General features: G+C 42.8%; 2 protein-coding genes across 3 annotated transcripts in view; both read right to left on the reverse strand.

Annotated features, from left to right (window-relative positions):
- Positions 1 to 16,396, reverse strand: part of LOC128029356 (dehydrogenase/reductase SDR family member 11-like) — a 44,516-nt gene that overhangs the window by 25,257 nt on the left and 2,863 nt on the right. The window contains exon 1 of one of the 2 annotated variants that reach the window (XM_052617116.1): positions 7,612 to 8,119. The exons of the other annotated variant lie outside the window; for it this stretch is intronic. Within the exon in view, the coding sequence (XP_052473076.1) occupies positions 7,612 to 7,692 (81 nt within the window). The 5' untranslated portion in view covers positions 7,693 to 8,119. Of the gene's footprint in view, positions 1 to 7,611; positions 8,120 to 16,396 lie in introns of those variants that run through there. 2 annotated transcript variants of the gene reach the window in all.
- LOC128029360 (dehydrogenase/reductase SDR family member 11-like) lies at positions 5,811 to 7,617 on the reverse strand. Its single transcript, XM_052617121.1, has 7 exons — positions 7,458 to 7,617; positions 6,780 to 6,989; positions 6,596 to 6,690; positions 6,380 to 6,504; positions 6,207 to 6,304; positions 6,054 to 6,119; positions 5,811 to 5,941 (listed from the first exon to the last, which is right to left on the reverse strand). The coding sequence occupies exons 1-7, from the start codon at positions 7,587 to 7,589 to the stop codon at positions 5,900 to 5,902; spliced, it is 768 nt and encodes a 255-aa protein (XP_052473081.1). The 5' UTR covers positions 7,590 to 7,617; the 3' UTR covers positions 5,811 to 5,899.

The following is a 16,396-nucleotide window of genomic DNA, read 5'->3' on the forward strand; positions in this document are numbered from 1 at the left end:
CAGTACTGAAGTTCCTAATGAATCTCCTATAGAAGTTAGCGAATCCTAGAAATCATTGCAATTCCTTGAGGGTTGTGGGTTCAGGCCAATTAAGCACGGCATTGACCTTCTGCTCATCCATGGCTACCCCTCCAGGACTGATTATGTACGATAGGAATGTGCTGGAGGTTGTGTGGAATTCGCATTTCTCAGCCTTGGCGTATAACTGGTATTGGATGAGGCGTTGAAGAACTGCTCGGACGTGTTGTACATGTTCTTCCTGTTGGAGTAGATCAGGATATCATCAATGTATACGATCACAGATATGTTCAGCATGTCTCTGAAGACCTCGTTAATAAATGACTGAAACACAGATGGACTATTGACCAGTCCGAACGGCATCACAAGATACTCATAGTGTCCAGTGGTGGTGGAGAAGGCGGTCTTCCATTCATCTCCCTCTCTAATGTGAATGAGATTGTAGGCGCACCTCAGGTCCAGTTTGGTGCAGTATTGGGCGGTGCGAAGTTGTTCGAGGGCTGAAGGAACCAACGGAAGTGGGTATCTGAATTTCACCATCATCTAGTTTAGTCCACGATAATCGATGCAGGGGGGGGGGGGGTGTGACCCTTTGGAGGAGAATGCCCTGGCAGAAGATCGATGGCACAGTCATATTTGCGGTGAGGAGGTAAGGTGTTGGCTTGTTCCTTACTGAAGGCCTACATAAGATTGGCATATTCCTTTGGCAGATCGGGAATGGACTCTTGAGCTGGGGTGAGTGACATGGAACACACAGGAATAGGTTTGACCAGAGAAAGACAGTTCTGTTGACAATAATTGCTCCACCTCACCACTTGACCCTCTCTCCAGGAATTTGGGGGATATGCAGACGTAGCCAGGGTAATCCAAGAATCACGGGTGTGTGAGATGTGGGGAGAATGTAGAATTGAATCCTCTCCTTGTGAAGTAAGCCAGCTGCCATTATGATTTTGGGGGTGAGGTGAGTAATCCAGAACCCAGTGGTCGACCATCTATTGTCTCCACTGAGAGAGAGGTAGAGCATGGAATCAGTTGAACGTTATACCTCTTAGCGAATTCCTCAGAAATGAAATTGCCAGAAGCCCACGAATCGAGTAGAGCAGAGGTGATAACTTGTCTGTCGTTTATCCAAAACTCAACGGGAATGCTTACACACTGGGTATCACACATGGAAGTGAGAGGAGTACTCACCGAGCGTTGTGAGAAGGTAGATTTACGAGTGGGGCAGTTGTTGCGTTGATGGCCAGGTAATCCACAATACATGCATAGCCTGCTGGAAATACGTCGATCTCTTTCCTCCATAGACAGTTGTTACGTGTTGACCTGCATGGGCTCAGTAGGTTCATGAGATGGCAAGAATGCTGGGTGATCAGTGCGACGAGAACTGGATCGCCGGGCACGTTGCAGATTGTCAATGGAGATGGTCAATTCGATGAAGCTGTTGAGATCTCTGCCCTCGTCTCTGCATGCTAGCTCAGTTTGCAGATCATAATTCAGTCCCTTGCGGAAGAGTACTTTTAATGTGTCGCTCACCCAGTTAGTCTGTGCCGCCAGAGTGCGAAATCGTAGAGCATAATCCGCCGCCGTCATTCTGCCTTGTGATAACTCCAATAAGCGATCTCCAGCTCCCTTTCCCTCCTTGGAATACTGCCCGGAACTGTTGTAGGAAGTCCTGAAAGGAGGTAAATGCAGATCCATCGGAACTCCAAACGACAGTAATCCACTCCAGTGCTTTCTCAGTCAGCAGTGAACAAACAAAGGCGAACTTCCCAGTATCAGTAGTATACAACATGGGCTGTTGTTCAACAAACAGGGAGCATTGCAATATAAATCCCTTACACTTGCTGGCATCACCGTTGTATTAATCCGGGAAGGCAAGACGGGGATTAGCCTGGGATGGCGTCCCTGCCGCTTGGGCAATGGCGGATGCTTCTGGCGTTGGTGTGGCCGCGGGAGCTGTATGGAGATTCTGAACGGCCTTGAAGAGTTCTTCCGTGATAGATGTTAGTTGATTCAGCTGAAATTGGTTGGCAGCAATCTGACTGGCTTGGGCTGCCATGGTGGTATGAAGACCCTCATAAGCCGCTGGATCTCATGTTGGCGAAGGCAGGAGCCTTTTCCGTATCTCCCCACTGCCGCAGCAGTGTCTGCTCCCGCAGGAGCCTTTTCTGTATCTCCCCACTGCCGCAGCAGTGTCTGCTCCCGCAGGAGCCTTTCTGTATCTCCTCACTGCCGAAGCAGGGTCTGCTCCCACAGGAGCCTTTTCTGTACCTCCCCCCAGATAGAAAAAAAATAAAAAATTCCTTGATTATGCACATCAAAGGTTGCATTTTTTTTAGATTTTTATTACGTTAAGGCATTTCACTGAAATAAGCTGTTCAGTCTTCCCAAATAGGCGATGTGAATTTCAAAAGGGGTTAAGGTTAGCTTCGATGCCCCACATTCTCAGTTTCATTAGCCATTGGAGCGGCTACTTGGATTATTCCGGGGTCAGAACTCCTAATCGATCTTTCAGCTCTGCATAATCCGCCGTTTTCAAACATAATCGCCTGAAAAAAAAATTATATATATATATATATATATATATATATATATATTAGTGCTGTCAAAATTAGCGCGTTAACGCATTCGATTAATTTGAAATATTTAACGCGTTAAAAAAAATAACGCAATTAACGCGGTTGCAGTTTTTTTTATTTCCAGTTGTGGCCTATGTGTGTTCAACGTGCAAAGAAATATGGATAAGACCAAGGAAGGACTTTTAGACGGAAAGTTTCAGTATAAAACTCTGCCGGATTACTCTTCAGTCTGCCACAAGAAACATTACTCTTCATTTAGTCTGCCACAAGAAACATTACTCTTCATTTAGTCTGCCACAAGAAACAGCAACATTAAAATCATGAACTCAAATGTCATTGTTTAAAAAAAAAAAAAACAATTACTGTAACAGTGCGTAAATCAGACCTTTCTGTAACGCTAACGTTAATAAGCTTAAACGAAAATAACGACATAATTGTGTAGCGGAGTATTTTTTGTACACAGTGCCGCGAACTGTCAATCACTCCTGTACGCGTGCATCACTGTCCTCCTCGCAGCTGCAGCAACTTGCGCTCTCTCTCTTCATCAAGCTTTAAAACAAAAAGGGAACAAAAAGATCATATTGTCTTTGTGCATAGGCTTTAGATTAATTAGATAAATGAATATCTAAATTTGTGCCTTGCCGTCTACGGTATTTTTTTAGAACTTAGAAAAAAGATGCTGCAGCCAATGAACAGCCAGCGGGGGCTGCAGGACGACTCAACCTCCGCAGACAGTTTTTAATGTTTATCAGACAATAAATACTCAAGATTTTGCTTTAGTATAACTCACAACGAGTTTCACACACCTTCTCCGGCCACGTTGAGTTGTTGACACTTAACAGTGGGAAAAGCGACACATGCGCTATTCACTTGTGTAACTTAAGGGTGAATGGGTAATGTAGTTTCTGCTCTGAGTGGGATGAATTAGGAAGCTTGCATTGTGAAGGGCGCTCTGAAAATCGGCAGTGCAAGTAAAAGATTAAAACCTCTATTGAAACAGATGTCCAAATGAGCGCTAAAAGCACGTTCTGGGCGCACGGAGAGGTGGCAGTACGCTCAAGAGCTATATTTGGAAGTGGCGGTACTGAGTACCGGTGCGTACTGGCCCACTTAAAGCACTGGCAATGACTATACTTTGGAATTTTTTTGCAGTCCACTTAGAATTCAACATGGAAATCATTTTTGTTTTTTATTGGCATTGATTGTTTTGAAATTCAAATGGTACTTACATGCCTGTGTTTTTATTTCTGTAATAAATATGGCTTTCAAGCCAACAATTAATTTGGAGGATATTGATGGTTTATTGCAGGTATGTTGTTTACATGAGAAAATCTGTTTTACAAGTTAAACAAAAATTCCAATAAACAATCATATTTTGAATTTAAATAGTTTCTTTGTCTTGAGTTTACATTAATTATTTACATTTGACATTTACATATCCAAAATGTTCCAGTCTTTTAATTGCGATTAATCGCGATTAATTTTAAAAAAATTGTGCGATTAATTAGTTAATTTTTTTTTATCGATTGACAGCACTAATATATATATATATATATATATATATATATATATATATATATATATATATATATATATATATATATTATCTTTTTGTTTCCCTTGTCCATCCAGCGAGCACTAGTCTCTCAGCGGACGCAGTAAAATACCTACTTGTCTCCTCTGTCGGTCCAGCGAGCACTAGTCTCTCAGCGGACGCAGTAAATTACCTCCTTGTCTCCTCTGTCGGTCCAGCGAGCCTTAGTCTCCCAGCGGACACAGTAAAATACCTCCTTGTCTCCTCTGTCGGTCCAGCGAGCCTTAGTCTCCCAGCGGACACAGAAAATGTCTATCGGTTTTACCCTGCCTGTCCAGCGAGCACTAGTCTCCCAGCGGACACAGAAATATCTATTGGTTTCCTCTGTCTGTCCAGCGAGCCTCAGTCTCCCAGCGGACGCAGAGAGAGAAAAGAATAAAAAAATAAAAAAATGTAAGCATTATATATATCTTTTCATTTCCCCTGTCCATCCAGTGAGCACTAGTCTCTCAGCGGACGCAGTAAAATACCTATTTGTCTCCTCTGTCAGTCCAGCGAGCACTAGTCTCCCAGCGGATGCAAAAATATCTATTTGGTTCCCCTGCCTGTCCAGCGAGCATTAGTCTCTCAGCGGGCGCAGTAAATATCTATTTGTTAAGTTTGATAAGTTACAGAAACTCTTAAACGCACCAACTTAAATAATAAAATACACTTACCGGTTGTGGTCCATAAACAACGCCTTCTCCAGACAAAGAGGGAACTGCTCCATCTTTCAAGAATAATCTTTGTGCGAATCCGGCATTAAACTAATTGAGATTGAGGAAGCGGTACTCAGCAAAAATGTGATGCACATAGTTTTACATGTGGATTATAATTTTTGGGAACCGAGTTAAACATAAATTGTAACCATTAATCTCCAAGTACAGCATCCCTGGGACGGCCAAACAAAGGTGATTGGACTCCGAGATGAAGATAACAGCATTTCAACGACATGGCAAACACAAACGCAGCTCTTTCTTCTTCTCCGTGGGAGTGCAACAAGACCACGCCCCCTTTTTTGAATTCATGTGGGCGGAGGTTAGTCAAAAAACTGTTTTAGTGACGTCATCACTACAGGAACTAGAGGGATTTAGTCCAAACGGGTCGTTTTTTGTAGGCGAATTCTTTTAAATAAAATATCTCGCTTGCCATTGAACTTTGAGCTTAGGAATTTTACAGATATTATTTATACTCTAACAACATTACACACTAACTAAAGTTTAAAACATGGGATCACGAAAAACGTGACCTTTAAGATATTTTGAAGAATTTTCTATACTATGGAAGTCAATGGCTTATGTTTAATTTTTGGCTTCCAACTTTTTCCAGAATAATATCTTTTGTGTTCAACACCTGAAAGAAATTCATACAGGTTTCGAACAACTATTCCCTATTCCTTTAAAATAAAAACATGTCTGGCAAGTAATAAAAAGTGACTTTTTGGTTTCTATTATATCAGCTCTCTAGAGTTTCTAAGAACCTAAAGCATTCTGCGTCTCAAAATGGTTAACACTGGCATATTTTCTTAAATTGTTTCAGTCACTACAATGAAAAATGTAATGATAAGATCATGTTGAGATAGAACAGTGTTTTTGTGTTTTGACAAAATGCATTTCATATTATTTAGAGACTTTACAATATTATTTACAACATTCTTGTGATCTTTTATTGTCTGCAAACTTTCACAATGTTTATTAAAGAGATGCTTCATCCTGTTTCCCTGTTCAGTTTATGTCAGCTGCTCCACAGGCCTCATCTGAATGTCACCAATCTACAGAGAGTAAAGGAATAACCTAAAATTACAATTCAATTATAAGTCTATTATTTCTAATAATAAGAATGTCAGAAAGACACCAAACATTAGTTTGATGTATGAAGCTTACTTGAACATGAGGAGGAGCACTCAGGACATACACCACTGCGTTTGCGACGTCAGTTGCTTGCAGGCACTTTAATATAATTTTTAGATATTAAAAAGGTAAAAAAAAAACTACCTATAACATACTCCATGGACAAGTATCTGGATTGGTCTATACCTTTATGCTTTTATAGGTAGCAGCAGCCTTTTCTGGGTTTTGACTAAAGAGCCGGTTGGTTAACTCCGTCTCCACTAAGCCAGGAGATATAGCCTGTTAAAGAAAGAACACATAATGCCAGCAAGGGTTTAGACACATTTATTTTGAATAATCATATTAATTATCTTACTGTGGTTGTATGTGGGTCTTGGCCTCTCGTAACTCTTGCCGGAGACCCTCTGTGAGAGCCGTCACTGCATATTTGCTGGCAGTGTAGAAGTGTAAATCAGCATTGTGGAGGACGCGATGTCCACACATACTAAAAGTAAGATATTTAGAGATACTGAATTGTCTGGTGCATGGCACAGGTAGCAATAAAATATGTATAAAATGTCCAATAACACAAGTACCCATGAATATTAATGATATGACCATCATCAACTTTTCTTTCTTTCATGGACTGGTAAGCCTCTCGGGTGCACACTGACAGGCCAATGACATGCACCTGCAAAATATGAAGAGGACTACCATAACACAATCTCTAGCTGCATGTTATCAGAACAGAAATACATATTTATCCAGTGATGTACATACATCCATCATAGTCCTCCAGCCACTGGTTTTGCCGCTCAACAGAGGCTCTGGGAGAGCCAAACCTGCATTATTAATGCACACATCAACACCCTGGTGCTGAACTTTGATCCAGGAGAACATGGATAACATGTCGTCTTCTACAGACAGATCACATTTATATGGGATCAGAGTGCCACTGAATCTACTACTGACACATTCTGCTGCCAGTTTCTGCAAATGAAAAAAAAGACATTGAGATTCACATTTCATGAAGGGTACAAAGCTCAGAAAAAAATTGGCATTGGAACAGCAAGTAATGGCAGACCAAGCAGAAAATGTAACACTGGCACAATGTTATAAAGGGGTTAATTATTATACCAATATTTAGAACTTTGTCCTGCATTGATCTCTTTGACATGAAATACTGTCTAAAGAAGGTGCAATTATATAGCATTTCAAACTTTAAGATTATATTATTAAAATGATATTAACCAGAGATGTCAAATGTAAAAGATGACTGTAAATTCTGATATTTACTCACTCTTATATTGTCCCAAAAGGAGAATTAATTATTAATGTGCACGGTGCCTTTTTTTCTAATAATTTAAAGTATTTAACTGGCGCTGTCAAAAAGTAAAAAAGGCCTTCAATAGAACAAAACTCTTTATTCCTCAGCTACAAATGCATACTGTAAATTACCTCTATCTCCTCCACATTTCTGGCACAGCCGACCACCTTCATGCCATGCTGGACAAGAGACTTCGCGATTGCGGCTCCGATTCCCACCGAAGCTCCGGTGACAAGAGCAACCCTGCCTTTCCAGCGATCCATTACAAGTTCACAAAACTGGTACAGAAGAGCCTCTCCTGCTTGCAGTTATAGTCACTGTATCCCCCTTTCTCAGGGAGTACTGATCTAGCCAATAACAATGCATGCCCGATTCTGCTACTGGACATTCGCACCCGAATCCTGTCAGTTCCTCCGAGATTTTCGTGGCTTTGCTGACACATTTAATAATTGCAATTCAGACATTATTTGCAACATTCTGACAAAACTTTTACCAATCACGTTTCGCCATCGTCGAAGCAAGCTGTGGCACAAAAACACTACCAACATGCACACAATATAGGCTACAATGTTCCTTCATGTTTTCCCAGTGCGAAGTAGGGGTGGGCAGATCGATCTAAATATCGATCGATGCCAATACTGGTATTGGTATCAGATCGATACAATTGTAATTGAATCGATATTTTAATTTAAATATCTCTCATCTGCGTTCATTATACTTTCCTCCTGTCTTCTACCTCTACAGTCCTGGACAAACGCTGCGTGCTTTCACTTCTTCTTCTTCTTCTTCTAGTGTTTAATGGCGGTTTGGCACATAGACATATAAAGACGCCTCATTGGCCGCTCTGAGCCGTTGCTGCGATACGTCAACGCGTCCGCCATGTTAGAGAGGGCAAGACTGCCTTAAAAATACATGGAAGTAAACGGGGAGCTGCGGTTTTTACTGAATAAAAACACGATAACGTTCACAATTATCAACCGATTTCAGGTTTGTGATCTATGTGCAGTTAAAAAAACCCTTTGCCTCCAGTTATTTAGTTAGGTTTGGAAAATTATTAATTTTCGTAAGGAATTGTGAAAGCTCACATTTGTCTCACTTGTTGATTTCGTTGATTATTTTCGGTTTACAGTTCTAATGTTAATTTAGTATAACTGTGACATATGCATGTACTGTGATTTGAATGTACATTCAATTTAATGTAGTTGTTTTATTGCTTTTTCTGTGTTCAATCCCAACATTTTTTTTCTTTCTTGTGTGTCAGGTCAAAACACAGCTCATTCCTTTTTTAAATACTGGGAAAAAAATCAAAATAATACATCTTTAAACATGAATAATTTGCTATTACTGCGAAAATTGAATAAAACGTACATACAAATCAAAAAGTGTCACACTTGTGTCTGCTTTTCATTTGATAGCACTCCATAGCTTACAGATGAACTCCACAACAAATAATAACACATGTAACTGATGAGGCTATGGATCCATTGAAAATGAAAATATTCACTGATACAGTGCACAGTAGAAATATAGTAAAAGTGATTTTCACAAAAATATAATGTCCTCATATGAGGCCACACAGACCAGAATATGAGATGCTCCCCTCAAAAAACTTTATATTAATCAAAACTAATAATCATTATAAAAACATCACAATGATTTCATTAATGATATTGCAGCTGGACTCACTATGAGTTCCTGTGTTTTTCATTTATAGGCTATTTACGTCATGTAGTTTTTGTGTAAAGACACACGCAGTACATTATCAGCATTAAACAGCCTGTGCAAAGCTTTTTAAATGCAGTCTATAGTATTGTGATCGACTGAGGTAACTGGTTATATTTAATTATTAATAACTAATAATTCCTTACATTCATAGTGCGAACTACGGGGGAGCTAGGGGGAGCTCGGCTCACCTTAATAAGACATGGGCTCCCCTGAAAACGAGAAATCTGAAATTTTGGGGGGTCTCAAAAAATACTGACAATGTGAATATTTTGAAGTGCAATTTCAGTTTTGTAATGTGATTATGATGGCAAAAATATTATTCAGTCATGCATGACGGCGATTAAAACCTAATTAACTTCAATAAAGATTACAGACGTCACAGCATCAAGGTGTGGGGGCGCTGCGCTGCAAATTCCACATGTTAGTATGTCATAGATTCGTAGAAAAAAATAAACGTTGGAGGCCATTTATCGTCCGCAAAGTCCTTCCATTCTGCAGTTATAGCATCATAGCTAGGGCAAAAAGAAAACAAGGTAGTTCAATTAATTTTGGTTTTATTAAGAAATTGTGTAGTGATGACGCACGACTGATTCACCTGCTGCAAGCACTGGTAAACCTCAAGCCAAGCCCACTGTGAAAACGCATGAAGCTGAAGAAAAGTAATCTCTGGGATCCTAAACCCTCTTGCTCCGAGTCCTCTCTCGCGTTAAACTGGAACAGCCAGCAGTGGAGAGACTGGAAGAGCCAATATACATGGCTGTGTGTTAAGGATGGAAGCTTGGGGTGCATCACTTTGTAACGCGTTGTATCAGGAGGGGGAAAAAATATGGATAGCTCACAAAGTTATTAGGCCAGACAAAACTCACGGAGGCGATTGACATTTAACAACGACTCGCGTTTTATTTCTCCAGTCGAACTCGGGCAATTGTCTGTCCCATGTTCCACCGTCCACAGCGTAACCAAAACAAAACAAACAAGATTAAAACAAAATGATTTCCAAACAAAAATTGCCCGCATACATGGGGGATTCGAGTCGCTTGTATACATTATCATACAGAGTGCATACCGTTTTACAGGGAGCGCGCAGCTCTTAAGGGGGCCACACTTATTTCCACTCGTTAAAACTTGTAGGGACGCAAAAAACCTTCTTCTGTCATAAAATGTACCTGGCACGCACTTGTCTGAGGAGTGGATTAATGATTAATTCTCAGAACCAGTTGCTAAAAATTATATATAAATACAGGGACAGCATTGCACACAAGATGGCCATTGAAGTGGCATTGACTAAGCAAAAGGTGATTCTGCCAAATAAAGTAATTGAGGTGAATTCTAAATTAATGGAGGAGACCGCAATATCATTCAAGGCTGTCTTCCTGACCTATCAATTTGTGTCGATAAAGTATAATAGTGCATATACAGTTGTAGCTGTTATGTATCTTTGTAAGTCATTATAAGTCCTTTTTTGAGGCACTCGTGTCGATAATGTATAATAGTGCATACACTTGTAGTTGTTGTAAGTCCTTATTTGAGGCATGCGCATGTGCACGACCTCTACCTCTAGAATTCTTCCCCAACGTCTGGAATCGAGTAATTCCTGGACTTGGTAAACCTCCTTGCCCTCTATGATGATGGGCTGAGGGGCCTGTGCACAGGACCTCCCCTCTCCCTCATCTCTGGGACCAGCAGCGGGCTTGAGCAGGGATACATGAAAGGTAGGTGAAATACGATATGTGTTAGGAAGTGCCAACCGGAAGGAAACTGGAGTTATCTGTCTAGTGATTTGGAATGGACCCACGTACCTTGGACTCAATTTGCGGCATGGAAGCCGGACACGGAGATCCCGTGTTGATAGCCACACCCATTGACCTGGCTGGTAGGTGTGACCTGGGCGCCTTCTGCGGTCCACTTGTTCCTTCTGCCTTCGAACAGCGTGTTGCAGGTGAACATGGGCCCAATTCCAAACCTCACTGCGCGGCATCCAATCGTTTACAGCCGGTACGTCCGTTGGATCCCCTGACCATGGGAACATTGGTGGTTGGAACCCCAGTACACATTTAAAGGGAGTCAGACCAGTAGATGGTTTAATAAGGGAGTTCTGTGCATATTCTGCCCATAGTAAGTGAGAGGTGAAATGAGGTCCTCAGTGTGACACAATATCCTCGGGTAGGCCATATAATCGGAAGACCCAGTTGCATAGGTGTTCTGCCGTCTGGAGAGCGGTAGGTAGTTTGGGTAATGGAATGACTCCACAAGCCTTGGAGAATCTATATATGATGGCGAGTATGGTAGTATAACCCTGGGAACTGGGAAGATCCATAACAAAGTCAATGGCAATGTGAGACCAGGTTCGTTGTGAAATGGGAAGTGGTTGAAGGAGACCGGCAGGAGATTGCTTGGATGCCTTGTTAATACTACAATTGTTGCATTGCTGTATGTAATTAGCTGTGTCCTTGTGCAGTGAATCCCACCAGAAGCGGTTCTCCAGTTGATTGATGGTGGCGATGATACCTGGGTGACCGGATGATGGATGGCAGTGACCTTGACTGTTGACCTGGTCACGAAGATGTTCAGGGACGAAGATTCTGTCGGTTGGGCAGGCCACTGGGTTCTCGTTCTGCTCCCTGTGTTGTTGGAGCAGAGTCATGATATCCCATTGAATGGGAGCAGCCACCACATGAAACGGTAGAATGGGTTCGGTCTCAAGTGGAATGTTCTCCTCCTCGACTGACGTGAGAGAGCATCCACCTTAGTGTTCTTGGAGCCAGCTCGGTAAGTTACAGAGAAGTCGAATCGAGTGAAGAACAGGGACCATCTAGCTTGACAGGGATTAATGCGTTTGGCGGTGTGTAAGTACTCCTGGTTCTTGTGATCTGTTAGTACTGTAAACGGATGTGTGGCCCCCTCTAGCTAGTGCCTCCACTCCTCGAAGGCTGCCTTCATGGCAAGGAGTTCCTGATCCCCGACACTGTAGTTGTGTTCTGCTGAGTTGAGTTTCCTAGAATAAAAGGCACAGGAATGGAGTTTAGCGGCAGGATCTGGGCATTGTGACAGGATAGCGCCGATACCTGTGTTAGATGCGTCCACCTCAACAATGAAAGGTAGGGGTGCTCCGATCACGATCGGCCGATCGTTAATGCGCATCTCGTCAGTAAAGCCGGTTCTCTAATCAGCGGTTAATTCCATCAGGTGCGTGATTTCACATAGAGCAGCTACACAGAGCCATTGTTAACTGAGAAGATGTGCCAAAAAACGCTGAAAATGAAGTGGATTTGCGCATCTTCTCTATTAACAATGGCTCTGTGTAGTAACAGCTGCTCTATGTGAAATCACGCACCTGATGGAATTAACCGCTGATTAGAGAACCGGCTTCACTGACGAGATGCGCATAACGATCGGCCGATCGTGATTGGAGCACCACTAATGAAAGGTAATAAGGGGTCAGGGTGACAGAGGATGAGCGCGTTACTGAATCATTGCTTCAGGGTCTGGAAGGCTTTGTTAGTGGGTTCTGACCATTGTCGTCGGTGAGTTCCCTTCTTGACCAGTGAGGTAAGTGGAGCGACAACAGTACTGAAGTTCCTAATGAATCTCCTATAGACGGTTTCAACGGCATCAACATAATCAAACGTTAATGCGCGTGAGCGCTTTTGTGGACATAACTTAACTTCCGGTAGACTCCAAATAGAATCAATAACAACAGCCAAGTCCCTCTAGAGTAGATATTTTTTGATAACAAACAAAATGTGTTTTCTGTGTGGATCAGGCGGACTTAATGAAAATGCTAATTCATTATTTGCCAGCAGGAGATGTTTTAAAGCATAGACATAAAGCGCGAGAAATAGAGGTTTCCCCAGTAACAGCTGTAAACAAAGCAGAGCTGGTTCACTCACATGCTGCTTTATCACGCATATAACATGCAAGTCTTCTTTCAGAAATACAGCGATATAAAAACACCCGTGCCTCGTTTTGATATTTAAACATAAATGTAAGGAATTATTATTATTAAACGTGCAGTACATTACGTAACGTTACGTTACTCATGTTTATTTAACGAAGCCTTTTTGAAAATCGATCAGTTTTAAAATTGTTGCGAGTCTCCAAAAATAAATAAATGTATGGGAAACACATCCCGCAGCACAGCCACCTGAGCCCAACTTCAGTCTACTCATCACCTTGACTTTAACTGCGTTTGTAGATGGCACCGCAGCCAGACCGATATACACAACACAGACCGGAAGTTAACTTAGGTCCAGGCGCGTGCGCCCGATGAAACCGTCTATAGAAGTTAGCGAATCCTAGAAATCATTGCAATTCCTTGAGGGTTGTGGGTTCAGGCCAGTTAAGCACGGCGTTGACCTTCTTCTCATCCATGGCTACCCCTCCGGGACTGATTATGTACCCTAGGAATGTGGTGGAGGTTGTGTGGAATTCGCATTTCTCAGCCTTAGTGTATAACTGGTATTGGATGAGGCATTGAAGAACTGCTTGGACGTGTTGTATATATTCTTCCTGTTGTAGATGAGGATATCATCAATGTATACGATCACAGATATGTTCAGCATGTCTCTGAAGACCTCGTTAATAAATGACTGAAACACAGATGGACTATTGACCAGTCCGAACGGCATCACAAGATACTCATAGTGTCCAGTGGTGGTGGAGAAGGCGGTCTTCCATTCATCTCCCTCTCTAATGCGAATGAGATTGTAGGCGCACCTCAGGTCCAGTTTGGTGCAATATTGGGCGGTGCGAAGTTGTTAGAGGGCTGAAGGAACCAACGGAAGTGGGTAACTGAATTTCACCATCATCTCGTTTAGTCCACGATAATCGATGCGGGGGGGGTGACCCTTTGGAGGAGAATGCCCTGGCAGAAGATCGATGGCATAGTCATATTTGCGGTGAGGAGGTAAGGTGTTGGCTTGTTCCTTACTGAAGGCCTCCATAAGATTGGCATATTCCTTTGGCAGATCGGGAAGATCTTGAGCTGGGGTGAGTGACACGGAACAGACAGGAATAGGTTTGATCAGAGAAAGACAGTTCTGTTGACATTAACAGAACATTAATTGACATTAACTCCACCTCACCACTTGACCCTCTCTCCAGGAAATTTGGGGGTTATACAGACGTAGCCAGGGTAATCCAAGAATCACGGGTGTGTGAGATGTGGGGAGAATGTAGAATTGAATCCTCTCCTTGTGAAGTAAGCCAGCTGCCATTATGATTTTGTGGGTGAGGTGAGTAATGGATCCAGAACCCAGTGGTCGACCATCTATTGTCTCCACTGAGAGAGAGGTAGAGCATGGAATCAGTTGAACGTTATACCTCTTAGCGAATTCTTCAGAAATGAAATTGCCAGCAGCCCACGAATCGAGTAGAGTAGAGATGATAACTTGTCTGTCGTTTATCCAAAACTCAACGGGAATGCTTACACACTGGGTATCACACATGGAAGTGAGAGGAGTACTCACCGAGCATTGTGAGAAGGTAGATTTACGAGTGGGGCAGTTGTTGCGTTGATGGACAGGTAATCCACAATACATGCATAGCCTGTTGGAAATACGTCGATCTCTTTCCTCCATAGACAGGTGGTACGTGTTGACCTGCATGGGCTCAGTAGGTTCATGAGATGGCAAGAATGCTGGGTGATCAGTGCGACGAGAACAGGATCGCAGGGCACGTTGCAGATTGTCAATGGAGATGGTCAATTCGATGAAGCTGTTGAGATCTCTGCCCTTGTCTCTGCATGCTAGCTCAGTTTGCAGATCATAATTCAGTCCCTTGCGGAAGAGTACTTTTAATGTGTCGCTCACCCAGTTAGTCTGTGCCGCCAGAGTGCGAAATCGTAGAGCATAATCCGCCGCCGTCATTCTGCCTTGTGATAACTCCAATAAGCGATCTCCAGCTCCCTTTCCCTCCTTGGAATACTGCCCGGAACTGTTGTAGGAAGTCCTGAAAGGAGGTAAATGCAGATCCATCGGGACTCCAAACGGCAGTAATCCACTCCAGTGCTTTCTCAGTCAGCAGTGAACAAACAAAGGCGATCTTCCCAGTATCAGTAGTATACAGCGTGGGCTGTTGTTCAACAAACAGGGAGCATTGCAATAGAAATCCCTTACACTTGCTGGCATCACCGTTGTATTAATCCGGTAAGGCAAGACGGGGATTAGCCTGGGATGGCGTCCCTGCCGCTTGGGCAATGGCGGATGCTTCCGGCGTTGGTGTGGCCGCGGGAGCTGTATGGAGATTCTGAACGGCCTTGATGAGTTCTTCCGTGATAGATGTTAGTTGATTCAGCTGAAATTGGTTGGCAGCAATCTGACTGGCTTGGGCCACCATGGTGGTATGAAGACCCTCATAAGCCGCTGGATCTCATGTTGGCGAAGGCAGGAGCCTTTTCCGTATCTCCCCACTGCCGCAGCAGTGTCTGCTCCCGCAGGAGCCTTTTCTGTATCTCCCCACTGCCGCAGCAGTGTCTGCTCCCGCAGGAGCCTTTTCTGTATCACCTCACTGCCGAAGCAGGGTCTACTCCCACAGGAGCCTTTTCTGTACCTCCCCCCTAGATAGAAAAAAAATAAAAAATTCCTTGATTATGCACATCAAAAATTGAAATTTTTCAGATTTTCATTACGTTAATGCATTTCACTGAAATAAGCTGTTCAGTCTTCCCAAATAGGCGATGTGAATTTCAAAAGGGGTTAAGGTTAGCTTCGATGCCCCACATTCTCAGTTGCATTAGCCATTGGAGCGGCTACTTGGATTATTCCGGGGTCAGAACTCCTAATCGATCTTTCAGCTCTGCATAATCCGCCGTTTTCAAACATAATCGCCTGAAAAAAAAATGTATATATATATACATGTCTCCTCTGTCGGTCCAGCGAGCCTTAGTCTCCCAGCGGACACAGTAAAATACCTCCTTGTCTCCTCTGTCGGTCCAGCGAGCCTTAGTCTCCCAGTGGACACAGAAAATGTCTATCGGTTTTCCCCTGCCTGTCCAGCGAGCACTAGTCTCCCAGCGGACACAGAAATATCTATTGGTTTCCTCTGTCTGTCCAGCGAGCCTCAGTCTCCCAGCGGACGCAGAGAGAGAAAAAAATAAAAAAATAAAAAAATGTAAACATTATATATATCTTTTCATTTCCCCTGTCCATCCAGCGAGCACTAGTCTCTCAGCGGATGCAGTAAAATACCTATTTGTCTCCTCTGTCAGTCCAGCGAGCACTAGTCTCCCAGCGGATGCAAAAATATCTATTTGGTTCCCCTGCCTGTCCAGCGAGCATTAGTCTCTCAGCGGGCGCAGTAAATATCTATTTGTTAAGTTTGATAAGTTACAGAAACTCTTAAACGC

The sequence above is a fragment of the Carassius gibelio genome, chromosome A15, assembly GCF_023724105.1.
Source record: "Carassius gibelio isolate Cgi1373 ecotype wild population from Czech Republic chromosome A15, carGib1.2-hapl.c, whole genome shotgun sequence".
Classification (NCBI taxonomy): Eukaryota; Metazoa; Chordata; class Actinopteri; order Cypriniformes; family Cyprinidae; genus Carassius; species Carassius gibelio.

What these genes read in the sequence shown, in the direction of transcription:
- LOC128029360 (XM_052617121.1), bottom strand. Translation starts at nt 7,589, where the DNA reads ATGGATCGCTGGAAAGGCAGGGTTGCTCTTGTCACCGGAGCTTCGGTG. An exon ending in GAAATGTGGAGGAGATAGAG is followed by an intron (nt 6,990 to 7,457) that starts GTAATTTACAGT and finishes TTTCATTTGCAG; the next exon opens with AAACTGGCAGCAGAATGTGT. An exon ending in CATATCATTAATATTCATGG is followed by an intron (nt 6,505 to 6,595) that starts GTACTTGTGTTA and finishes TCTTACTTTTAG; the next exon opens with TATGTGTGGACATCGCGTCC.